The sequence below is a fragment of the Lissotriton helveticus genome, chromosome 5_1 (genome assembly GCF_964261635.1).
Source record: "Lissotriton helveticus chromosome 5_1, aLisHel1.1, whole genome shotgun sequence".
Classification (NCBI taxonomy): Eukaryota; Metazoa; Chordata; class Amphibia; order Caudata; family Salamandridae; genus Lissotriton; species Lissotriton helveticus.
The window spans coordinates 1,783,581,329-1,783,607,948 of record NC_136065.1 but is presented as its reverse complement, the minus strand read 5'-3'; the positions used below and the strand labels follow the sequence as shown (position 1 = coordinate 1,783,607,948).

Sequence of the window (26,620 nt, the reverse complement as noted above, 5' to 3'; positions counted from 1 at the left end):
ATGTGTCAGAAGTGCGTGTGTCAGGGAGGTTCCGGTGTATTCTCTGATGGCTTTTAGAGCCATGTTACCTGGTGGCGCGCTGTCCCCATGGTGTGCAGAGCATGTATAATGGCATGAGTGGAGGCATGTGCAACAGACTCCGGATCGTTGCAAGTAGTCGCCCATGTAGGAGAAACTGGGCTAGACGGATGCCATGGTGTTGACGCAGTTGGTCAAATGTAAGCATGCTTTCGCTTTGGAAGAGGCAGCCTGCTGTCTTCTGGGAGCACTCACTCATGCCATGTGGACAACTCACGCCATGTGAAGAGTACAGGGGGGTCAAAGTAGCCCTTGAAGAGGAATGGTAGAGTAAAAGGGTTTCATGTGTTTTGTCAGTTGAAAGATCTTGGCGAGGCACTTCTTGGCCACCCAGACGGGTAAGGACCAGAAGCAATGTATTTTAGCTCTTGGGTCTAATAGTTGGTGAAGAATATAAAGGGGGAGGGGCCGTTCCCGATATTAGTCTTGTATAAATTCTTTCCTGCTAACCGTCTGAATACTACTGATGCAGTACCGCAAGGTAATAGGACTCACAGGATGGAGCACCTTGTTCGTCCTGGCCTACCGGCCACTGGAGCTTGTTGAGTGCTACCAGCTGCCTTTTCCTGTCCCAGAATAGGTCTCCCAGCATCAGAACCAGTTCTCTGAAAATTTGCCTGTGGGGATATACCGGCACATTCACAAAATAATATAATAGGTGTGGAAGAACGATAATTTTTGACAGAACGATTTTGCCACTGTGGGAGAGGGGTAGTCGCTACCAGAATCGCGTTTGAGATTTGAGGGACGTAAAGGCCCGCTTCAAATTGCCTTCAAAAGCGGGATAGAAATTGCCTTCAAATAATTCCTATTGTGAGTGGTACAGTGTGATGCCTAGGTAACGGACTGCTGCTGTAGTCCATTTCAGCGGCACACAGCCCAAGTGTACAGCCCGGGGCCGTGTCCCATTTCAGTGGGAAGACAGCTGACTTCCCCCAACTTACGCGTAGGCTCACTGCCTCCTTGAAATCCCAGAAAATCGTGGATATCGACTCAATGTCTGCTGCAGCATCCGGAGTTACAGCAGAAAGTTATCAGCATACACCAACACTTAATGGGTAGTGCCCCAGCAGAGTCCTTTTACCCGAAGTCGGTGTGCCAATGGCTCCATGGCATTGACAGAAAGGATTGAGACGCATCAACACTTTATACACAACTTTCCAACGGAGTTTAGAAAGTGGCCATTTGATACCTTAGGAGTGACCAATTGCCGTTAGGCAATTTGCAACAGCGAGTTCAAGTGCAATGCAATGCTTGAAGTGTTTAAATATATTTATGTATTTCTGCGTGTGTCTCTGTCCCGACCAGCTCTATGTATTCCACCCCCAATGGAGTAATTGACTTGGCCCTTGGAGTATGTTTCCTCTATGTCCATGTCTTTAATTACCGTACCACAGAACGTCTTCCTCAGAGAAATCATGACTCTGCTTCCAGACCTACGTTAATATGTTCTGAGTTCCCAAACTTGGCGCAAGACTAAATTCTCAGAATTCCAGCAGCCAGGGAGGGTTTTAACCTCAGACCTGCTATTTTCACACAGGGTGACATTTATTTATTAATTATGCAGTTTTCTCTAGCGCAGACTTGGCCCTAAGACATTAGATTGCTTTAAAACAGAGCCTGAGTAAGTAGCAAAGAATGTTGAACAAATCCATTAAATGAATCACATAAGGACAAAGAACAAACGTCACAGTGAATAAAGTCTGTTAGTAATAACTAACCAAAATTGATCTATGGAGGCCTAAAAGGCTCACAGAGAGACCTTTATATGGAACAGGAGCATTTTTACTTTGTTTTTAGGTCTCGCCTTGCGACGTAGGGCATTCGCTGCTCGCTGTGCGAGATCTATTGTCGATTTCTCTTCTGAAGTGGGGGGGTGGAGGCTTCACCCATGCTTCTAATTGGCACAGTTCAAAAATGCGTTCTTTTCATAGGAAGTGATACATTTGAGAGCAAATCCCTAGGCAATTAATCGGTTCAGACAAATTAACAACTCATTTCTGAAACAGGATCACGATCTAAAGAACTCAGTGTGAACCCAATTAGACTATATTAAAACATTTATCAATTTTATTTTACTTGTATTAGAAACTTTTGAAAAAACAGCTCAGACAGTACATTGATGAAGGACAACATAATTATGACTGGACATAGTTTACATAAAAACAATCACATACTAATATAACAATATCTAGAATAGAATAAAAAAACATCAAATAGTTAATGAACACCTAATGAAAAAGTGGTGGCTATAAGATGGATCTTCTCAACGTGCGTTTCAGCATTTAGTGTGCCTTCATCAGGAGGGCCACGACCATATCTTTATGGGGCTGAGACAGTGATATAGTTACGCTGTACTGGTGATCCAAAAATGTAGGACCTGTATCTGTTTCTTAATTATTTTTGTGAGTACACAGGATGTATGTGTCTCGCACTGTAGCTTTCCTCTTGCTTCCCTGGTTAGATCGTCTTGAACAAAACGGCACCTTCAGAGAAGTATATTCGTCTAACAAATGTGTATCTTTTAATTTCAGGATGTACGATAGACTTGGGGGGTGCCCAAAAGACGATAGTAGACTCCGTAATAGAAGTCGGGAACCAGTGGGCAAACACACAGTATAGTTCACAACTGTGTCCACGTAGCTCTTCAAGTGAGCTGGCTCGAGCGAATTATGTTTCTGGACGCCATGCTGAAAGGGTGACATTCATTTATAAATTATGCAGTTTTCTATATTGCAGACTTGGCTGTAGGACATTAGATTGCTTTAAAACAGAGCCTGAGTAAGTAGCAATGAATGTTGAACAAATCCATTGAATGAATCACATAAAGACAAAGAACAAAAGTCACAGTGAATAAAGTCGGTTAGTAATAACTAACCAAAACTGATCTATGGAGGCCTAAAAGGCTGACAGCGAGACATTTATATGGAACAGGAGCATTGTAACTTCGTTTTTAGGCCTTGCCTAGCGACACTGCGATTTGCGCTGCTCGCTTTGCGAGATCTATTGTTGCAATTTCTCTTCCGAAGCCGGGGTGGAAGCTCCACCCATGCTTCTAATTGGCGCAGGTCCAAAATGCGTGCTTTTCATAGGAAGGGAGACATGTTTTGTTCCCTCCCTGTCTCCTGCTCGTCGTGCCTGCCCGGACAGGAGATGTGCACGTGCACGGTGTCTTCAAATGTATTTTTAAATGCAATTCAAGGAAAATAGAGTGATTTTAAGAACTAATCCTCGATTTATTCCTAAAGTCCCGTCGGACTTCCACCTTAATGAACCTCTGGTCCTCCGTTCATTTTTCCCAAATCCCAGCACTGCAGCGGAAAAATCCCTGCACTCTCTGGATCTGAAGAGGTGTCTCAAGTTTTACCTGGACAAAACAAAGAACTTCAGAAAAACTAATCAGCTTTTCATCGCCTTCAGCAGGCCTAGAAAAGGCATGCCACTTTCCAAACAAAGTATCTCACGATGGATATCTTCGGCAATTGCCTTTTGCCACGACAAGGCCGGACGGCCATTACATTCCAAGGTTAGAGTTCACTCTACAAGAGCTGTGTCCACATCAACGGCGCTATTCGCTGGAGTGCCGATACTGGACATTTGCAGGGCGGCGACCTGGAAATCGCCGCATACCTTCACCAGGCATTACTGCCTGCATACGGAACTGATGCAGGATGCAGCCGTGGGCCAGGCTGTGCTTCGCCACCTATTCCAGTGAGGTGAGCCTTCCTCCTTCCCACCATCCTTCACTGGTATGCACATTTATTTACTTACTTCTTGTTATTTATTGATGGTTCTTAGTCGCATGATATGTATTATCTCAGACTGCTTATGATGTTCCATCAGAAATGTGCATAATGTATTGCTTGGTACTCTGATTCAGGCATGTGAATCTATGAAAGACACCCATAATACTGGATAAGAAATGCGTTACTTACCTGTAACAGTAGTTATTCAGTATTGGTGTCTTTCATAGATTCACATGCAACCCTCCCGCCTCCCCTGGAAGGGCTCACCTCTCTCTCTCTAACATGTATTACGCCTACCTAGCTTAGTGCGTACGAAAATCTGAGAGACTGAGGCTGCTGACAGGAAGGTTCTAGAGGGAGGTGGTAGCTGATTGGCTACCTACTGGAATTTGGTCCTTTTTACAAAAGGACATAGATAGGCTACTAAGGCAAGGCCCTTAGGCCTACTTTCTCTATGTATGTCTATAGGACATTACTTTTCTATGTACCGGGGACACCCATCTCGACGACGGGGAATGATTCAGGCATGTGAATCTATGAAAGACACCAATACTGGATAACTGCTGTTACAGGTAAGTAACGCATTTCTTTTGAGTCACTTTCTTGCCCTTTCGGTGATACTAGGACATGCATGAAAACATTTTAAAACTAGGAAAAGGGACTTTTGGAGAAAAAAATCAAGACTGATAAATAATTTTTTGTTCAATCTAATAAACATCATTCGGGGACTACAGAAAGAGAGACGGTAAGTACAAGATCTAACCTGTTTGGAGGGTCGCCGGAGACAATTTTGATAAAGAAGGGACATATCACTGACGACAAATTCTCAGTGCTGTGTTTCGGAGTCTGTACCTGTATTTTTATTCCTAAAGCGTGTTTGGGTTGCGAAAATGGCAAGAAAGCGCCATACTTCAACCAACACTAAGCGCTGACCAGAATCATTCTCCTTTGTTTGGAGAGAACTGGCGTTGAAAGACTTACTTCTGTCTCTTGCATCCCTTTCGCCATTTCTTATCAAACCGTCCGACTATAGATGTACTAAAATCATCTTTGGCTTGGTGTATTCTTGCATTGTGGAGATCATACATATGTTTTTTTTTTTAATTTATACCCACGTATAGCCGCAAAGTTTCACAGGCCCATGTGTAATTTGCTGCTCCAATCCTTTTTTTTCTTCCTTTGTATTATCGGACTTCTAGACCTGCTTTATAATGAATTAAACAAGACAGTTTACAGTTCAGGAGAGTCCAGTATTTGATCCTTCCAACTAGGGATTTCTTGATACGTATACAAATGTTTGATGGCCGATTTGATTGTTGTGAGTCTACTGTTGGTGGTCTGGATAACCTAACCCATTTTATGCTGCTTTGCAATAAATATGTAGCCGCCCGGCCGAGATGGCTTCTTCCCCTTTTCAAACACTATGGCGTCAGATGTGTGAAACCAGCAATGGCTGTATGTATCAAATCAGGTGATGTGAATGTGGTTACCTCTGTAGCGTCATATTTATGGGTTATGTGGCCCTGCTTGAAAGAGTTGCCCTCCACTCTAGAAGTATGCTTAAGTAGGTAACCTTTATGAAATTGATTGTTTCTTCCACGGAACACATAATTGTATGGATCAGTAGATTTACTTTGCACTACTTTAATGTACAACACTCTTACTTCCTAGGTGGATGGACAAGCTGTTTACAACTGGAAAAAAGACAATACTCAACTCCCTATGTTTCCATAGCTAATAGTGTTGTGTAGATAGTGTTTATATTTAGGAGGTAACCTTTGACTGTAATATGTTCCTTCCCCAACGCACTTGCACCATGACATGATATGTTCCGTGCCCAAAGAATTCATGGAACATATCCTAATTTTATGTATAGGTCGAATAATTTTGCACCATTTCTCTGCACTGTACTTTTACATCTTAGGTGTGGGGAAAACTGCCTACAACTGGAAAAAAGTAAATTCTTAACTTTCTTTGTTTTTAACCAACAGTGATGTATAAGTTTATATTTAGGAGGTAGCCTCTGACGATAATATGTACCTATCCCATTGCACTTGCACTGTACTGTGGTGGAAGAATTCAAACATGCTCTTATTCTCAGGACGTACGCCCTCGAAGAAAAATCACGTTTCTGTCTTCTGTATGTTTTTTAACGACTTTATTGATATATTGATGTGCACAGGTTTTTATTGAATTGTCCCTATATGGCATGTTTTTTTTAAAATATATTATAAGGCTGTCAGCCGAAACAATAAATAAAATAACTAACAGTATTTTATCCGTGTTTGGACAGATAGGCAGCGCTTTAAATGTATATAGAACATTGTAGGTACTCTCTATCTAGAGTACCTTTTTACTTCTGAGAAGTGCAGGTACCCTCCATTTCAAATCAAGAGGTGCAGGCACTCACCACGGGACAGTACGTGCCAATTTTAAGCATTGCAGATATGTGGATTTTCTTAGGTGAGATTAAAAGAAACTCAGTTTACGAGGGGTTGACTTTTAGATGATGATTCAACACCCATGTTTGGACTTTTTCAAGGGTGTTGGAGTAAAGATGAAATGCAACTGCGTTTATATAGTGCTCCCAGCCACCGACGAGGTGAATGCGAGTGCCAGTGTAACTCTGCACTCCCTTGCCAAGGAAGAGACACCCGCTGTCCCAGCTAGGTTGAATGGGTTGGGTCATAAGGGTCCCTTCCATGGTGGGATATAAGGACTCCCCAACTTGGTCCCCTTTAGGTTGTCCTTTCCTGCAAGGATGTACTTCACTACAGTATGGTGCTCAGTTCAGGTATGTACATGATTTCGAAGCAAGCAATCAGATTGGTGGTATGATCAGACTAGTCCCAGAGCCCACCGCAGCTGGAGATCTTTCAGAAGTTAAGAGGGATGAATTCAAATGTGTTCTTATTATTCATGGCGAGTCTTCAAGGTGCTTCAGCGAATGCCTGCATCTTACCAACAATGAAAATAAATATACGGTTAGGTGCAGGATGTTATAATGTATGTTCCAATATTTTTAGCCCACATTTCATTGCTAAAGATATTTGAAGCGTTGGAATGTTCCCGTGGACGTGCCTTCCACAGGCTGCCAACCGTAGGTACTGGAGAAAGCGTTCCTTGAGTTTCCTATACTCGGCTTATTCCTAACATCCCCTTCCATATGAAAAACCCACATATAAATCCCAAGAACGCAGGTTCCCACTGGAGAAAGTGTCAGAAATCTGCTGCACTATCTGTATTTGGGGTCAGGCTGACTCCTTATGCCATGCAAACCTTGGCCAAAATCAGATTACAGATGAGTACATACCTAGAAAGTATGCAGGATAGCCAATGATATCAGCATTCATTTTCAGGAAATCAGTTTGCTGTCACCTATTTTCCAAATGTGTTTTTATTACATAAGTGTATCTCAGGAGCAGTCGTTCTTTTGTGGGCGTCCAACCCCCTTAATTAATCAGACTGAGAATTAGAGTATGCCGCTTCATTGTAGTATACGAAAGTGCTGCGGATAAGTCCTTTATGCACGAAAAATGTGTGAAAGTAAATTGTGAGACTCGTGTTGTTTTCTAATACTTATGGCACTTCCCGCTCTTCTTTTCAGCCACCAGTTCTGCCCACCTGGAGGACCTCGCTTACCTAGATGAGCAGAGACACACTCCACTGCGGACTTCCCTTCGTATGCCCCGGCAGACCATGGGAGGGGTCCGTACACAGCCAGATCTACGAGGTAAATGAATACGGAAGGTGGTCTTCATGTATTTAACAGAAAAGTAGAATTCAAGTTGCTTACACCTGTCACCAGTCTGTCTTGGGCAATATTTCACTAACGCTGCGCCAAAGTTTTATCATTTAGAAGGATGGTACTTAAAAAGGAATTGCAGAGAAATGAAATTTCTATTTATAGTCATTAACACAGATTGATTTATCCTACTCACGTTGGGGATCAACATCTTAAATTGAGTAATACTTGTTTCTTTTTCTTTTAAATGAACACATTAATTACAAATTAAAACTAACTTGGCATGTGATTCAAATTATCCATCCAAGAGTGATCCTTTTGAAAGAAAAACATAAATGCATTAGAGAAAAATATAGCCATCTTTTTGAAGTCACAGATTCAGCAACTCATTTGCATGCTGTACTTTTGGCTTGTGAAGCAAGGTCCTCCTGGAGCTTAGCTGCCCCAGCCTTTTGACAGGAGCATTCATTATTTTTTCTGTTTCCCTTTTTTAATTTAAATTAAACACTCTCACTGAATTTCAACCGTTTTTGAGCTTTTATTTAAAAGTCTACTGCTGTTAAGAATGTCCGGTGTTCTTTGTGAATGGCCATTCCTGGAAAAGGAAGAAATCTGCAAATGACCATTGAGCTCTGTGTATAACTTATTCCCATGCAACGACACTGGAGAGAATATGCTTTTCGCTTGCTCCCCTACTTTTTCCCTGCTTAATACAGATGGTGCTTTGACTCTATGCTTTGAGAAACCACTAACTAGTTTCTCAGTGCCCAGGTTTCCATTACAATGTGCAGGAAAACTGTAAAACTCATTATATGGGTACTGATAAGTGCATTTACATTCATTGCATTTAGTTTCTCAGTTGCAGCAAGCAGCCTTCCTGCTGCTTCCATAGGATACTTCAGAAGGGCTGAATCCTTTTACAGGGGTCTCCAGACTTGTGCTGGAGGGGAGGGTGACAACACCTTCCTAATAGGTATGAAGAGGAGATAACAGAGAAATGTATAAGGGAAGCAAAGGGGTAGGCCCACTCCTGCAATGAAACGTCAAAGAAGGAGGAGAGAAATACGTAGTTGTTGCACGTGTAGCTCTAGATACAGGTGCATACTCCTGCCATCTAGTATTGAGCTCATACGGTTGCAACTTATTCAAAGAAGTCTTTTGAGTCACAATACATTGTGACTCCTCCTCTCTATGGCAATGCACATTTTTAGATTGTTTTCCTCCACCATTGGTCTTTGACGGGGTTTGCTCCAATTTTCGACGGATCAGTGGCCAATAACCCAGTTTAGGTGAGATGAGTTTTGCTTTTCCATGGAAAGGAATCGCTGTAATGGGTACACTAGGGCAGCACAGTTTTGAACAACACTAGTGTAACCTTTTGAACTGACCACTCACTTATCAGAGTAATACAGACAGAGACTGGAGGTGGGGAGGGGGTTCAGAGTAAGGGTGTTACCCCCCCACCTCTGCTAGGTGCTATATCTGATGGTGTTGCAGATTGAAATCAGGATTGAAAACACAATGATGCTGCCTGTAGGGTCACATACCCCCATGTGACAAGAAGAAAGAAGTGGGAGATTGTGTTTTTTATCTGTTAGGCGCTGGAGCCCAACCTGGTGGGGCTACCAAGAGACAAAACACAACTGTAAGTCTGAACATGTATGGAATACCAACAAAACCACCAATATACCTGGTGCAGACTTGGCTGATAGACTGCTAAACTGTGGGTTATTGTCACAAAGATTTACCATTCGGCAAGAATGCCACACATTGTTTCGCTGTCAACTTCCTCACTAGAGGATCCTAGAGTTCCTGAAACTCCTTGAGACCACTAATCAAACTCTCAGGGGGAAAGGAGAATTGTAAGAGAAATAAATACTTGTGAGGATCTTCGGTTTATCAGGAGAAATTAATTGTTCAGCCTTACAACATTTCCTGAACCAAGGCAATAACGTAATGAGAATTATTGAGCAAATCAGCACTGAAATTGACTCCAAACAAACTGTGTTTTTCTCCTTCCTGGATCTAATCACACCCTCAGTACTTGTAACTCTGTCTTTGATTTACGCTGACGGTAGAGTATTTCCTACAGTAGAAGATACAAATGTGTGTGAGTGTGTATGTGTATGTAATCATATTATAGAGATAAGTACTTACAGTTATAGCAAATTTCACCTAGTAACCTCTGTCGAAAAATATCTTTACATAATTATATTTTATTTGTTTAACTTACACCAGTTTTAGATTAGTAACAAAAGGTTTATATTGCCTCTACATAAATGAAGAGCTCTTGATTTCTTACAGTCTTAACAAACAAGAATGACAACCATCACCAAATCTAAGGTATTTATTGGAAAATAATCCAAAAGATGGCAAACCAAACACTTGAGAGAAGGAAAAAAAATCCAGGTTTTAAAAAGGGAGTTATAAGAATCCATGCTTTATTTAGGAAGCGCCAAAATTCAGGAATAGTCGTGCTTAAGTAAATCAAAGAGGATGCTACCCTTTGTCTCTCAAGAGTTCTATGACTTCCTTATCTTTTTAGGTCACGCTGAACCAACGCGCATGCATTGTTCTGCGAGAGTATAGTAGGCAAAACAGCTCTTGAAACCAGAGAGTATTGTCCCCAATGCATGTGAGTTACTCAAGCGCGACGCTTCCCCAGCGCGCGCTTGAGCTCACTTCTCAATCACACACCCATATGGTGTTCCCTCCCACTCGCTCCCCCAAAGGCTGCTGCTCCCCCGCCAATGTGCTCCCGCCTTTCACACTTCAAAGGAATGCGTTTCCAGGCCACTTTTCATTTAATTTCGCGGCCGCTTTTTGTACCTGGGCTCCCCTGGTTAATAGAGTCACCCAAAGAGGTCTGTGAACTTTTTATTACACCGGGGATCGGCCGATGATTAAATCTCACGTGTCTGGTGCTTTCCCCAGTCTTTGCCCCAATATATTTGATCTCTTCTCCCACCAGTTTTGCGTCCGCATCCATCATCTATCTTTTTACCTGCCTTTTCCCCCGTCCATTCCCCTCTTTCCTCCCCCTGCAATCGCAGTTTAGACAAGGGTCGGGTTGCAGCCCCCGCCCCCTCAACCCCACACGACCACAATGCTTAACATCCCTGCCCGCCTTTCCAGTACCTCAGCAAAAGAGTGGTGAAACAGATGCATTTTAATTGAGACCCATTGACTTGTACGGCCCTATCATCCATGGGGCATTTTAGGAACCACAAAGAAAAAACATCTTCGGACGTCCATTCATTTCTGCTTGATCAGCGACAGGCCGATTTCTCTTCAATTTAAACTCGCAGCAGTTGCCATCCTACATGCAAATACACATTTAAGAGAAGCTGCAAGTTTGCTTTATTGAATTAACCATCAAGGGACAAGAAAAGCAAACAGCGCCTCCTAGTAGGTATTCCAAGTACTCAACGGGGTCACTAAAAATAATCAGGAGCTACAGAAGGAAATGCTTACTAAACTCGTTTGAACAAGCCGCCCTTTTCTGCAGCGACATTTACAACCAGTGCAGAGTTGTGGATAACAATGACATTCTAAACACCTTCTGCAAGTCTTTTTTTTTTTGTCTAACTGTTGTATTAATTGTGTAACTTTCCTTTCAATTGTGCGTGCCTGCGACGCAGAGTTGTCGGGTAAAAAAACTGGACTGACTGTAGGTGGCCCCTAGATACTGCTCCATTTGATACCTCATTAGATGTTGCACATGGGCATAGAGTGAAAGGGCATTTAAATACGAGGAGAAAGACAACTAAACGACCCACAGACGTGCTAGTCATTCCCCATGCCCTGTCAATGCGCCATGGGGTCCTGAGGCTTAATTTTGAAGTATCTATATCTTGTGGCCTGGTTCCATTTTGTTTCGACCCTCTGGTTACCGCATTCACTGGGTTGGGGCGCATTTGTCTGTTGACAGCCTTTCCGAAAGATCTGTGATCTAGCACTGTAACATAGCTTCTTTCATGTAGCTCCTTGAATCTGCCACATAAATATTTCCGGTCCCTGATGTCAAGTGATACAGTTAGGCAACCGAGTGGATTGTTTTGGGTGCACTGAGTGGTATCGCACCCTGGGCAGGGGATCTGCGCTCCTGATCTTTCAGACACAAACATTTCCTGTGCAGAGGGGAGGTAGCTGGGGGAAGAGGCCGCCATGGGCTATCAACGAAACCGGATCCTGTGTGTGCCTGAACTTCCTGTAACAAGCACTGTTTGTATTTGAAGAAGCACCACTCAGCACCACTCAGCACCACCACAGCACCATTCAGCACCACCACATTATCACTCAGCAACACCACAGCATCACTCAGCACCACCACTCAGCACCACCACAGCACCACTCAGCACCACCACAGCACCACTCAGCACCACCATAGCACCACCACAGCACCACTCAGCACCACCACAGCACCACATTATCACTCAGCACCACCACAGCACCACTCAGCACCACCACAGCACCACTCAGCACCACTCAGCAGCACCACAGCACCACTCAGCACCACCACATTATCACTCAGCACCACCACATCACTCAGCACCACCACAGCACCACTCAACACCACCACAGCATCACTCAGCAGCATCACTCAGCACCACCACAGCATCACTCAGCACCATCACAGCACCACTCAGCACCACCACATTACCACTCAGCACCACCACATTATCACTCAGCACCACCACATTATCACTCAGTACCACTCAGCACTACCACAGCACCACTCAGCACCACCACAGCACCACTCAGCACCACCACTCAGCACCACCACAGCACCACTCAGCACCACCACAGCACCACTCAAGCACCACCACAGCACCACTCAAGCATCACTCATCGCCACCACAGCATCACTCGGCGCCACCACAGCATCACTCAGCGCCACCACAGCATCACTCAGCGCCACCACAGCATCACTCAGCGCCACCACAGCATCACTCAGCGCCACCACAGCATCACTCAGCGCCACCACAGCATCACTCAGCACCACCACAGCATCACTCAGCACCACCACAGCATCACTCAGCACCACCACAGCATCACTCAGCACCACCACAGCATCACTCAGCAGCACCACAGCACCACTCAGCACCACCACAGCACCACTCAGCACCACCACAGCACCACTCAGCACCACCACAGCACCACTCAGCGCCACCACAGCACCACTCAGCGCCACCACAGCATCACTCAGCGCCACCCCAGCATCACTCAGCGCCACCCCAGCATCACTCAGCGCCACCTCAGCATCACTCAGCGCCACCCCAGCACCACTCAGCACCACTCAGCATCACCACATCATCACTCAGCGCTACCCCAGCATCACTCAGCACCACCACATTATCAATCAGCACCACCACATTATCACTCAGCACCACCACATTATCACTCGGCACCACCGCAGCACCACTCGGCACCACCACAGCATCACTCAGCATCACCACAGCATCACTCAGCACCACCACAGCATCACTCAGCACCACCACAGCACCACTCAGCACCACCACACCACTCACCACATTATCACTCAGCACCACCACATTATCACTCAGCACCACAACAGCACCACCACAGCATCACTCAGCACCACCACAGCATCACTCAGCACCACCACAGCATCACTCAGCATCACCACAGCATCACTCAGCACCACAGCATCACTCAGCACCACCACAGCATCACTCAGCACCACAACAGCACAACCACAGCATCACTCAGCACCACCACAGCATCACTCAGCACCACCACAGCACCACTCAGCACCACCACAGCACCACTCAGCACCACCACACCACATTATCACTCAGCACCACCACATTATCACTCAGCACCACAACAGCACCACCACAGCATCACTCAGCACCACACAGCATCACTCAGCACCACCACAGCATCACTCAGCACCACCGCAGCATCACTCAGCACCACCACAGCATCACTCAGCACCACCACAGCATCACTCAGCATCACCACAGCACCACTCAGCACCACCACAGCATCATTCAGCACCATCACAGCATCACTCAGCGCAACCCCAGCATCACTCAGCACCACCACAGCATCACTCAGCACCACCAAAGCATCACTCAGCGCAACCCCAGCATCACTCAGCGCAACCCCAGCATCACTCAGCGCAACCCCAGCATCACTCAGCGCAACCCCAGCATCACTCAGCGTAACCCCAGCATCACTCAGCACCACCACAGCATCACTCAGCGCCACCACAACATCACTCCGCGCCATCACAGCATCAATCTGTGCAACCATTCAACAACAACTGGTTCAAATATGTTTTCTCAGTGTTTCAAACTTTATTACAAATGTCACAAAAAGATGTTAATATGTTCGAGGCATGTGGGCTGCTGAATTCATATCTGTGCATTGATCGCTGCCTAGTGTTGGATCCGGATGATTGCACATTGTTGTCCTGGAAGAGTCTTTGAAGTATCACGAGATAGGTGGCTCCTCCCTTGGACTACAGTGCGCATGGGCATCCTCTCCATCCTCAGATTGTTTTTCTCCGCCATTGGGTTCGGATGTACTTTCCTACTCTCCAAGTTCGGAATCAAGAAAAACTCTTCAAAAGGCCAAAAGGCCTTCGGATCCGCCGGTATTGTTCAGCGCTCTGTGCCAATACACTTTTACAACTTTGTTGCACTCCAGTCGTCGAATCGGGCCGTGAGGCCTTCGCGACACCACGTGGACCGACCGTCGATGGAACGAAGTCCATTCAAGTACTGCCCTCAGTGCAACTCGAAGTTTCCGCACACAGACAAGCATCCAGTGTGCAATAAATGCCTATCTCCAGATCACAATGAAGATAGTTGCCTAGCCTGTGCCCAGTTCCGATCAAAAAAGACTATTCGGAATCGACGGGCGGCGAGGCAAGAAATGCAACGATCGGCGCCAGAGCCAGATAACATCTTCGATGATGAAGAAGATCTAGCGAGCGCTGAAAAATCAGATCAAGACGACAGACAATACTTGGAGCCCGACTCCGAATATTACCCCGAAGAGGGAGAACTAATCGTCGATCTCGAGGACTATGATCAGGACATCGTAGCAGTTGAAGACGACTCCGATGACGGCGAGGGGCGAACCGTGAGTACACCGCCCCATATAGACACTACACCTCTATCAGAGACTCAGGTCGAGGCATCGCCAGCAGGCCTTAGCCGAGATCAACATCCTCGTTCTACAGCCCCGCCATACCGCCCGGCTACGAACATATCTAAAGAGCCCTCTGAGACACATTACACAACATCGGTTCCATCGAAACCGAAACTAATCGACGATACAGTCTTTGGACCGAATTACGTTGAACCAAAGGTATCTAAGTCGCAAGGCGTTGAACCGAAGGCCACAGTACCACTGCAACCTTCGAAACCAAAGACCGTCGAGTCAACATCGAAGAGCAAAGCAGTCGAGTCGAGCTCGAAGTCGAAGGCCGTCAAGTCAACCTCTAAGCCAAAACACGTCGATTCGACACAAAAGCACGTCGAATCGACCCCCAAAAAGCACGTCGAATCCAGCAAATCAGCCTCAGGTATCGGCAAAGGGAAAAAAACGGTTGACGACAGAACAAGGCCTACGCCCAAAACTACCGTCGAACTGAAACCGAAGGTGGACGAAAGGAAATCGGTCGAGCCGAAGCCCATCGAACCGAAAAAGGGCGTCGAGCCAAAACAGCAGGCTCCAAAACAACATAAAGACACTGTCGAACCGACAAAACCGCTCGGTCTGAAACAGGTTGTGAAGCCAGCCAAGGACAGTCAACCAACAAAACCTGTTGAAAAACACCCAAAACTGATCCAACCACCTAAAACGGCCGAAGCCACAGAAAGCGTCGACCCGAAGAGGCAAAAACCAAAGGTTACAGCACCAAAACCAAGGACTGTGGAAGAGGAACGTATTCACCCAGATCCCTCCACAGAGGACCAGTCAAAACTCTACATTGACCCAAAAACTGGTAAAGTGACTGTTTATACCAAAAAGAAAAGACCTCTACCAACTGAAGACCTTTCCAGGATTCCCCTAAAGAAAAAGAGAGACTGCGCTACCTCTCCTATATTCTTTGAACCTATCACTCCTGCTATGCCTACTACTCCTTATGCCCCAACCTCACCGGCACGCTCTGACTACAACCCTGATGAAGATCAGGACGCAGATGTAGGTTTTGCTTATCCACAAAACCCACTTACAGAGCCAAACACACAGCCATGGGGAGGAGGAGGGGAACCAGACACTGAAGGGATTCTGCCCATTACAGACCCTGCAGTATACCCTACTAAGCCATCACCCACAGAGGATACAGTAGCATTTAATTCACTACTAGATAGAGCAGCAACCTACCACAATGTAGAGATGCACTCTGATGCTATTGAGGAAGACTTCCTCTTTGATACACTGACAACATCTGAGAGACACGTTAAAACACTCCCAATGTTAAAAGGGGTATTAAAACATGCAAGTGACATTTTTAAGGACACTGCTAGAGCATGGGTCATAAACCCTAGAATTGAGAAAAAATACAGGGCTGCACCTATAGATCCTACATACATCAAAGGACAGCTACCCCTAGATTTCTTAGTGGTATCCAACGCACGTAAGCGTGCAAACTCACAGACTACTGGTGAGACGGCACTTCCAGACAAGGAGTCTAAAATCTTTGAGCCATCAGGCAAAAGAGTGGCGGCTCAGGCAGCAAACTCCTGGAGAATAGCCAATACACAGGCCTTGCTAGCTAGAAATGATAGAGCGCACTACGACAGTTTGGAAGAAATTCTCCTACACTTACCTGATCCCTACAAACAGCAGGCAGATGAACTTATACAAGAGGGAAAGCTCATCACCAATGCATCCATTAAATGTGCCCTAGACGCGGCAGACACAGCTGCCAGATCCATTAATACAAGCGTGCTGCGAAGGCGCCACGCATGGCTTCGTATATCAGGCTTTAAGAATGAAGTCCAATCTACAATTCTTAATCAGCCAATCAACCCATACTTTTTATTTGGTCCAGCAGTTTATTCAATTCTGGACAAAATGAAAAAGGATGCAGAAACTGCAAAGTCTATGGGAGCTCTTCAGTCCCAACAACACCGGGGCTCCTTTTGTTGCTCCAATTATAGAGGAGGAGCACGAGGAGCATCACAGCAATCCTCCAACTACAAGAGTAACACACAATCCACATATAACAAGAACACCATCAGGGGTGGTTATAGAGGAAACAATACCAAGGGAAGAGGTCGTGGAGGCAACGCAAATAGATCCTCCACAAAGCAGTGACTTCTTGGCACTACCCCAGACCACATAACACCAGTCGGGGGAAGAATACAACAATTTCTGCCAGTCTGGTTAAATATCACCACAGACAAGTGGGTCAGGCAAATTATCCAACATGGCTATTGCCTAGAGCTCACCTCAACTCCACCCAACATACCACCCGTGCACCGTCCTATGTCACAGGAACATATAACGCTACTTCAGCAGAAGGTCATCAGTATGCTGCAAAAGGGGGCCATAGAACCAGTCCCACTGCAACATCAGGGAACAGGAGTAAACTCCCTATACTTCCTAATTCCAAAGAAGGACGGGTCTCTCAGACCAATATTGGACCTCAGGCCCCTCAACCTGTACATTTTGTCAGAACATTTTCACATGCTCACTCTCCAGCAAGTCCGACCATTGCTTCGCCAGGGAGACTTCCTAGCAACCTTAGAACTCAAAGATGCATACTTTCATATATCAATACACCCTGCTCACAGAAAGTATTTGAGGTTCACCATTCAAGGACAACACTACCTGTTTAAGGTCCTACCATTTGGGGTGACAACAGCTCCAAGAGTGTTCACCAAATGTCTAGCTACAGTGACAGCACATCTCAGAAGGCAACACATCCATGTGTACCCTTATCTGGACGACTGGCTAAAAAACGCGCCAACAGCCCAGCAATGTGCCGACCACATGTCAAAGACCATACACCTACTGCACAGTTTGGGATTCTCACTAAACTACCCAAAGTCACATCTACAACCCTCCCACGTCCAACAGTACCTGGGAGCAACAATAGATACACTGGCAGCAAAAGCATATCCCAACACAGCACGGGTCCAGGGAATGCAAACACTAATACAAAAGTTCAGACCCCAACACTCACTACCAGCTCGAGTGTTTATGCAGCTAATGGGCATGATGGCCTCGTGCATCGTCATAGTCCCTCACGCCAGACTACATATGCGTCCGCTACAAGAATGCCTAGCAAGGCAGTGGAACCAGGCTCGCGGGCAATTAAAAGACCTAGTGTTGGTCACCAGTCGGGCATACACCTCTCTGCATTGGTGGAATCCACAAAACCTTTGCAAGGGACGACTGTTCCAAGAGCCTGTCCCACAAATAGTGTTAACAGCGGACGCATCCCTACTAGGATGGGGAGCCCATGTCCTACACTACACAGTACAGGGACTCTGGACTGTACAGCAAAAGAAAATGCATATCAACCTTCTGGAGTTGATGGTCATAAAAGCTTTCGCGACACACTTACGCAACAAAGCTGTGTTGATCCGGACGGACAACATGACAGCTATGTATTACATTCAAAAACAGGGAGGAACACACTCGCCACAGCTGTCGCACCTAGCTCAAGCAATGTGGAAATGGGCCATTCAGAGGAACATTTTTCTCATGGCAGAACACCTCCCAGGCAAGGACAACCAGGTTGCCGAGCTGCTAAGCAGGCACAGCCAACAGTTGCACGAATGGGAAATTCACCCCAAAGTGCTCCGACCATTCTTCCGGAGTGGGAACACCCGGAAATAGATCTGTTTGCCACAAGTGAAAACGCAAAATGCCAGTACTTTGCTGCCAGGTTCCCACATCCGCAGTCGCAGGGCAATGCGATATGGATGAACTGGTCAGGCAAATTTGCGTACGCTTTTCCCCCAGCTCCATTAATACCGCTGGTGGCACGCAAAATGCACCAACATTCTCTGACGCTAATTCTAGTTGCTCCCCCGTGGGCGAGGCAGCCATGGTACACAACGTTCCTAGAACTGTCAGTAGTGCCTCATCAAAGACTGCGACTAACACCCAGTCTTCTAACGCAGAACCATGGCGAAATCCAACACCCAGATCCCCAACAGCTGAACCTAGCGATCTGGCTCCTGAAATCCTAGAATTTGGATATCTCAACGTGCCTCCAGACTGCATGAATATTATCAAAGAGGCAAGGAAACCCACTACCAGAGCATGCTATGCAGCAAAGTGGAAACGTTTCGTCATTTACTGTAATAACAATGACATTAACCCACTTGATGCTTCCACTCGAAACAACATTTGCTACCTATTGCACCTCCAACGGTGCAATTTAGCATTTTCTTCCATCAGAATACACCTAGCTGCGTTAGCAGCATATCTGCAAAACAGGCAACACCTTTCACCATTTAAGGTGCCAGCAATTAAAGTGTTTATGGAAGGACTTAAACGCGTAATCCCTGCAAGACACCCACCTTCACCAGTCTGGAATCTAAACGTTGTCTTAACCAGACTAATGGGACCACCCTTTGAACCACTGCACTCATGCGAACTACAATTTCTTACTTGGAAAGTGGCTTTCCTTATTGCCATTACTTCGCTTCGAAGAGTTAGTGAGCTGCAAGCCCTAACTATTCAAGCGCCATTCATTCAAGTACATGCAAATAGAGTAGTTCTTAGAACAAACCCTAAATTCATGCCAAAGGTGATATCCCATTTCCATGTAAATCATACTATAGAACTGCCAGTGATCTTTCAGAACCCACAAACAGTACCTGAAAGGGCCTTGCATACCCTTGATGTCAAAAGAGCTCTGCTATATTACATAGACAGAACTAAAACATTTCGGAAAACAAAACAATTGTTTGTTGCCTTCTCACCACAACACAAGGGTAACCCTATTTCAAAATCAGGTATAGCCAGATGGATAGTTAAGTGCAGCCAAATATGTTATTTGAAGGCAAAACGCACCTTAACAGTCCCCCCTAGAGCGCACTCCACACGTAAGCTAGGGGCATCCATGGCTTTCCTGGGAAATATTCCTTTACACGAAATTTGTAGAGCAGCCACATGGTCAACCACACATACATTTACAAAACACTATTGTGTAGATGTACATTCAAAACAGCAAGCTGCTGTTGGACAGGCTGTTCTCAAAACTCTTTTCCAGACTGCTGCAGCTGACACAGGTAGCCACCGCTAAGGGAGATACTGCTATACATTCTATGCACAGATATGAATTCAGCAGCCCACATGCCTCGAACGGAATATGCTACTTACCAGTATGCATCTGTTCTTGGCATGTAGGGCTGCTGACATTCATATCGCCCACCCACTTCCCCGGTGCCTGTCGCAGCTGCAGCATTCACTCTTTGCATGGACATCTCTTACTGTACTATACTCCATCTCTGCCACAATGGCGAATAACAATCTGAGGATGGAGAGGATGCCCATGCGCACTGTAGTCCAAGGGAGGAGCCACCTATCTCGTGATACTTCGAAGACTCTTCCAGGACAACAATGTGCAATCATCCGGACCCAACACTAGGCGGCGATCTATGCACAGATATGAATGTCAGCAGCCCTACATGCCAAGAACAGATGCATACTGGTAAGTAGCATATTCCTTCACTTCTGTTCTTGGATTTTCATCACAATAAAATACACTGAACATAATCTTCACAAAAGTAATTTACAAAAGTTTAAGCTATTGCCATTATAAATTACAATCACTTTTATGTAAGTATTAATTATTTAAAAAAATTAAAAGCCGTTGTTATTTGTAATATCAATACATCTAAGTCACGTAAATACAAAACATGTTGCATTACAAATGCTATAGGTGTCACATTTGCGAAAGTTATAACTATTGGCATTGTAAATGACAAAGCTATTAATTTTGCTATTTTCAAAAGCAACACATAAATAAAAAAATTGTCATTTACAAGACCAATAGCTCAAACTTTCATAATGCGAGACCTATTGCATTGCAAATGCTTGTTTCACTAGGTATTGTTCCCAATGAGCCAATAATTCTAAAGCACTGTCCTTAAGTGCACAATACCAATATTAAGGCCATTAGTAGGATCAAGTGAGTGCAAGAAAGATTTCCTAAAGCATCTTAACTTCAGTGTTACTCCAATATTGGATCTTTCATACGTTCACAGGCTTGAATCATTCCCCATCGTTGAAGTGAGAGTCCGAAGGTACCATCAGAAAGCAGTGTAAAGTTAAAGATAGCCGGTAAAGGACATAAAACCTTCATTTTTGTAATACATCTTTGTCATTTAAAAAAAAAGAGACTAAACTTTAAGGTGCAACCAATAGGTTGTATCACCCTCTAGAACACTCCTCCCAGGGGTGTCTGTCTTTCAGATTTTCAGAGCACAAGTGTGAATATGTACAATGTTAAAGAGAAGGTTTGTTTCTCAGTGGAGGAGGATGGGTTGCATGTGAATCTATGAAAGATACCAATACTGGAGAACTGCAGTTTCAGGTAAGTAACTTATTTTCTTACTCCAGTATTGGATCTTTCATAGATTCACATGGTTGAATCAGATTGAATAGCAGTTCAATACATTTTTTTTTGCATGAACATCAGAATAAATTTGTTCGTATACCTATACATCTGAGTATAGAGATATAAAAGAAACAATGTAAAATGTGCGTAACACAGAGGAAGATGTGTATCACTGCAGTGGTTCACTGTTACTGGAAAAGATGAAGAAACACCGCCAGGCAGCATCTCTGTGGTGCGGAATCAAAGCAGTAGTGCTGCATAAAATTGTTTCTATTCTTGTAGGTTGCTGCTCTGCGGATATCTTGAATAGACACACTGGAAAACAGCTCAATTGAAGTCGAAGCACTTCTGGTTGAATGAGCTTGCACCTTTGTTTGCAGAGGCATGTCAGCTTTCTCCAGTATTAGGGTGTCTTTCATAGATTCACATGCTTGAATATTCCCCGTCGTCGGAGTGGGAGTCCCACGGTAAATAGCATAGCAATAACATACTAATAATATGTATATGTAACACATAACAGATGAAATACATATTAGAAAACAGGCAGTAAATGCCTAGACATAATTCCTCATAGGAATACATGAACAGAGAAAAAAACACTTGTAGCCTATTCCTGTCATTATGTTGGTCCAAACTGTAGCCAATCAATTGCCAGCAGCCCTCCAGCACCTTCTCCTCAGAGCTCAGCACCTCAGATTTTCTACCGCACGTCGTGTGAAGGGAGTCTCCCTGAGCTCTGCTCAGTGTTCTTCAATTTTCTTCATTTTTCTTCACTTTTCCCTTCATAATATCACAGTTTTGTAATGTCTTCTTACATGAAGTTTACCTTCAGACCCTGCGTCACTTGTGGGAAGCTGAGTCCTTTTCCTGTGAACCCTCATGAAGAGTATATGGAGCAGCACTCTGCCTGTCTCTGATATGGTAGGTAGAGAAGGGGTTGTTCTTGTGCTTAGACTATACCCCCCTTCTGATGTGGGAGGATTTTTTGTTTGTCCTGCATTAAGGTTTTAAGTGATGCTTCTCCTCTACTTCACCAGCTGAAGTAACATCACAATTAAGGGGTCTCTGGCCTTCTTTGAGTCTGTGCCTCCCACATTTACCCCCACGAGATTTACTCTCAGGCGTCTAGACTCACTCTGCGCACTTTTCTACGTGAACATGTGCCAGCTTGTCGACGATACGGTCGATGTACTCTCTGACGTCAATCTCTGCCGTCACTGGTGCTCTGCAACGACAATGCCTCCAGGCATTCGTCGACGACAGTGAGGACAGTGCCCTCTTGTCGACTGAAGGCTCGTCGACCACTGAGTTTTCGTCGATGGAAAATTTCTTTGACGGTGGCCTCGTCGACGGTGGCCTCGTCGACGGTGGCCTCGTCGACGGTGGCCTCGTCGACGGTGGCCTCGTCGACGGTGAGCTCGGTAGACGGTGAGCTCGGTAGACGGTGAGCTCCGTAGACGGTGAGCTCCGTAGACGGTGAGCTCCGTAGACGGTGAGCTCCGTAGACGGTGAGCTCCGTAGACGGTGAGCTCCGTAGACGGTGAGCTCCGTAGACGTGATCTCCGTAGACGGTGATCTCCGTAGACGGTGATCTCCGTAGACGGTGATCTCCGTAGACGGTGATCTCCGTAGACGGTGATCTCCGTAGACGGTGAGCTCCGTAGACGGTGAGCTCCGTAGACAGTGAGCTCCGTAGACAGTGAGCTCCGTAGACAGTGAGCTCTGTAGACAGTGAGCTCTGTAGACAGTGAGCTCTGTAGACAGTGAGCTCTGTAGACAGTGAGCTCTGTAGACAGTGAGCTCTGTAGACAGTGAGCTCTGTAGACAGTGAGCTCTGTAGACAGTGAGCTCTGTAGACAGTGAGCTCCGTAGACGGAAAGCTTCGTCAACATTCAGCTTCGACGTCCGTTGACTTCGTTGACGGATGACCCTGTCAACTGTTGGATTCATCGGCGGTTGAGCCCGTTGACAGTTGCTTTCACACACTGTTGACTTTTATGCACAGTGCTTTTGTAGACGATTTATTTTGTCGACGGCAGCTTTCCTCTACATCCACGTGGGGGTGTGAAGGCTTTTTACTTCCGCCATTCTTCTTCTTGGACAGCACATAGCCGTATGAGCATGTTTTTTTCTTCAGATCAGAATTATGTATTTCTGTACCAGGGTGGGAATACGTCTTCTCTTGCAACTGGAGTTCTATTGCATTCACCTTCGGTGTATATTGGAGGTTTTTCCCCTCCTTATGAAGAGAGCGACAAATCGTTTTCCCCTTTCCCATCGTCCTGGGGAAACCACAGAAACAAGTTCGTTCAGTCCCTATCATACACTTTATTTAGAAAGAAGGTGTTAAACTCATGCGGAGGTAAAACTCTGTGCCGGCGTTTTTTCCACGCCTCGACAAGAAATGTGAAGCTCCCCACTATTCACCTGTTTTTCTAGTCTCTCAGCCTACCCTGACTCAGTCATTACTCAGGCGGCACAGCGATTATCTTGCAAGCCAGTTGGGCAGGTATGCCGCCAGATGTGCTCTTGACATGTTGGCGCTAGTAGAACTTATTCCAGAATCCTCCAAGCCTCACGCTTTGAAGATCTTGCAGGAGGGGGAAAGAGAGAGAGAAGTGCATCAGAAATAATACACTGTGCAGCGGACATTGCGTGTACAGGTTTTCGACAGCTCGCAATAGGAGCAGTCTGGCAGAGGCATTTTTGCTTCAATGCTACGTCTTTCGCAAGGAGGTTCAAACTTCCATACTTCACTTGCCTTTTGATTGAGGATCCCTTCTGGCCAGCATGTTGATGAGGCACTGCAGACCATCGTAAAGAACACAGATACTGCCTGCACCCTCTGGATATAGAATTGCAGCCTTTTCGTGGTGCCGAGGATGTAGATCCACGTCCTTTTTTCAAGGGTGTACCATCCAGTATTGGCTCCTACAATCAGAACCAACTGCGTTACTCAAATCAAAACGCAGTCACATGGGCAAAGTACCAACAGGTCCTACATAGAAAATCATCGTACAGCTGAGGCAACTCTTCTAAGAAACAATGGACTACCTTGAACCCACCTTTATTCCCTCCAAAAACGTCGGAGGTCTAATATCTCCCTTTTATTCCAATTGGTCAAAGGTGACAGAGGACCGTTGGAGTTTTTACACGTCATGCCCAAGGGCACACTAGAATTTCTCAAATTTCCCTCTTTCTACACCTCCAAAGGGACCTCCCCCTTCTCATCTACGGGAGTCGTTTGCACAAGTGTCTATATGGATACAAACAGGGACCGTCGGAGTGGTTCCGAATATCCAACAGCGTTAGGGTTTACTCTCAGTTCCTCATCAACAAGCAAATCAGGAAAGTAGCACATGATTTTAGATCTTTGCGCAAACTTTACAAATGTTGTACCTCAAGAAAGTCCTAAAGTTCTTATGCCAGAACGACTTTGTAACTACGCTCAACCTCCAGGATGTCTATTTTCATGTGCCAATCCTTCCTAAGCACAGGAAGTGGCTACGCTTTACAATAGGTACAAAACATTTTCAATTAAAGTCCTACCTTTTGGACTTAGGTCTGCTTCACGTGTCTTTACGTAGATCCTGGTGCCAGTGGCAGCCTATTTACGTCTGCAGGGCATACAAATTATCATTACTGAGACAACTGTATAATAAGGGCTCGCTCTTATTTACAGGCAGTCCAGAACACCCAGAATTGTCAGTCACTGTTTTTAAACCTGGTTTTCAATAAATCATGACAAGTCCCAACTAATACTAGCTCCGATATGAAAGTTTCTCGGAGCATCAATCAATACAAACCTAGCAAAGGTGTTTGTCTCACACGAACGATGCGCCTGCAGCTTCCACTTGGTGGTTTCTTCTACGTACGAAAAAGTCTGTTTCAGTAGATCCTCAGTCATTCCTGGCCTCAACCTCCACCTGCATCCCGTTTGTTCCCAACTACAGATTGCACATGAAATAATTGCTAGAGGAGCTAGACAAGCAGTGGTTGCAGGTTTCCAGTTCAATCGAAGATCTCATTCAAATCACTCCTCGGATGCAAGAGGCCGTTGTGTTTGGTGGGTCCAAGAAAGAAATTTGTAGAAGGGGTGTGCGTTTCCTTCAAGAAGCGCCAAATTACACAATCACCACAGACGCATCCCTCGAGGGTTGGGGAGCATATCTTCAAGGACTGAAGGTCAGTGAGAGATGGAACCCTCAACAAAAGGCTTGGTACATCAATCTGCTTGAGCTAGGTGCCATCTTCTTAGCCCTCAAATCCTCTTCTGCAATCCTTCAAGGGGCCACAGTATTGGTTCGCACAGACAATACCTCAAGTATGCATTACTTAAACAAACAGGGAAGAACGAGGTTGGTTCTTCTATCTCAGGAAGCCCAAGAGACATGGGCATGGGCGATACGACACAGGATCAATCTCTTGGCTGTTCATGTGCCGTGAGTTACAAATGTGCTGGTGGACACCCTTTGGCAGGTCCACGGTGTCCAACCACGAATAGGAACTGCATCAGCCAACGGCGGATCAAATCTTCCAGCAGTGGGGTCATCCCGATCTGGTCTTCTTGGCGACAGAAAAGAACAGCAAATGCCTGTTTTCTTTGCAAGCTGGCATCCCCACGGGGACTCGCAGGGGAAGGCATTTTTCGATAAACTGGTCTCAAATATATCCTTATGCTTTTCCTCCGATACCGTTGGTTCCGGGAGTTCTCCGTAAGATGAAGAAAGAGCCGTGTCGCTTGATTCTCTTCGCCCCCAGGTTGCCTCACCAATACTGGTTCACCAAACTTCTTCTCCTCTCAGAGTACGATCCAATACAGTCTCGACCAATATCAAATCTCCTCTCCTTTCAGAATGGTCAAATTTGCCATCCGGATCCGGCTTCTCTAAATTAGCAGCTTGGCGTCTGAGCACCTTGAATTAGCTCATCGGGCTATCTCGGCGGATTGTAGGAGGTACTGGCTTCCGCGAGAGCACCTACTAAAATAAAGACGTACAGACTGTAATGGAAAAGAATCTGCATTTGGTGTTAATCTGCTGGGGTTCACCCATTTCATGCAACCTCCGGACCGATATATATTACCTTTTTTCTTGCACTTGGCAAGATCAGGCTTATCTCATGCAACGTTGAAGGTCTTTTTGGCAGCCATTTCAAGGTAACGTCAGGATGGGTCCATCTCTCTTTATTCTTCAAGAATACAACAGTTCTTTAGGGACTATTCAGAATGCTTCCTCCTGTACGTCGTCCGCCTCCATCATGGCATTTTTTCATGTAGTATTAGCGCAGCTCATGCGCCACCTATTTGAGCCAATTTTAGGGTGTATTTCAAATTCTTAACATAGAGCGTTTCTCTTCTGCTAGCATTAACTTCATCTAGAAGAGTTAGTGATGTTCAGGCTTTCAACATCAATTTACCTTTCTTACAATTCACGTCCAATTCTGTGGTGCTACCTACAAACCCAAGGTTTATGCCTAAGGTGC

General features: G+C 45.4%; 1 protein-coding gene across 6 annotated transcripts in view; it reads left to right on the top strand.

The window, feature by feature from the left end:
- Window positions 1-26,620, top strand: part of TANC2 (tetratricopeptide repeat, ankyrin repeat and coiled-coil containing 2) — a 2,511,073-nt gene that overhangs the window by 1,896,639 nt on the left and 587,814 nt on the right. For all 6 annotated transcript variants that reach the window (XM_078645079.1, XM_078645083.1, XM_078645080.1 and 3 more), the window contains one exon: window positions 7,432-7,557. In XM_078645079.1, coding sequence (XP_078501205.1) covers window positions 7,432-7,557 — 126 coding nt within the window. The remainder of the gene's footprint in view (window positions 1-7,431; window positions 7,558-26,620) is intronic.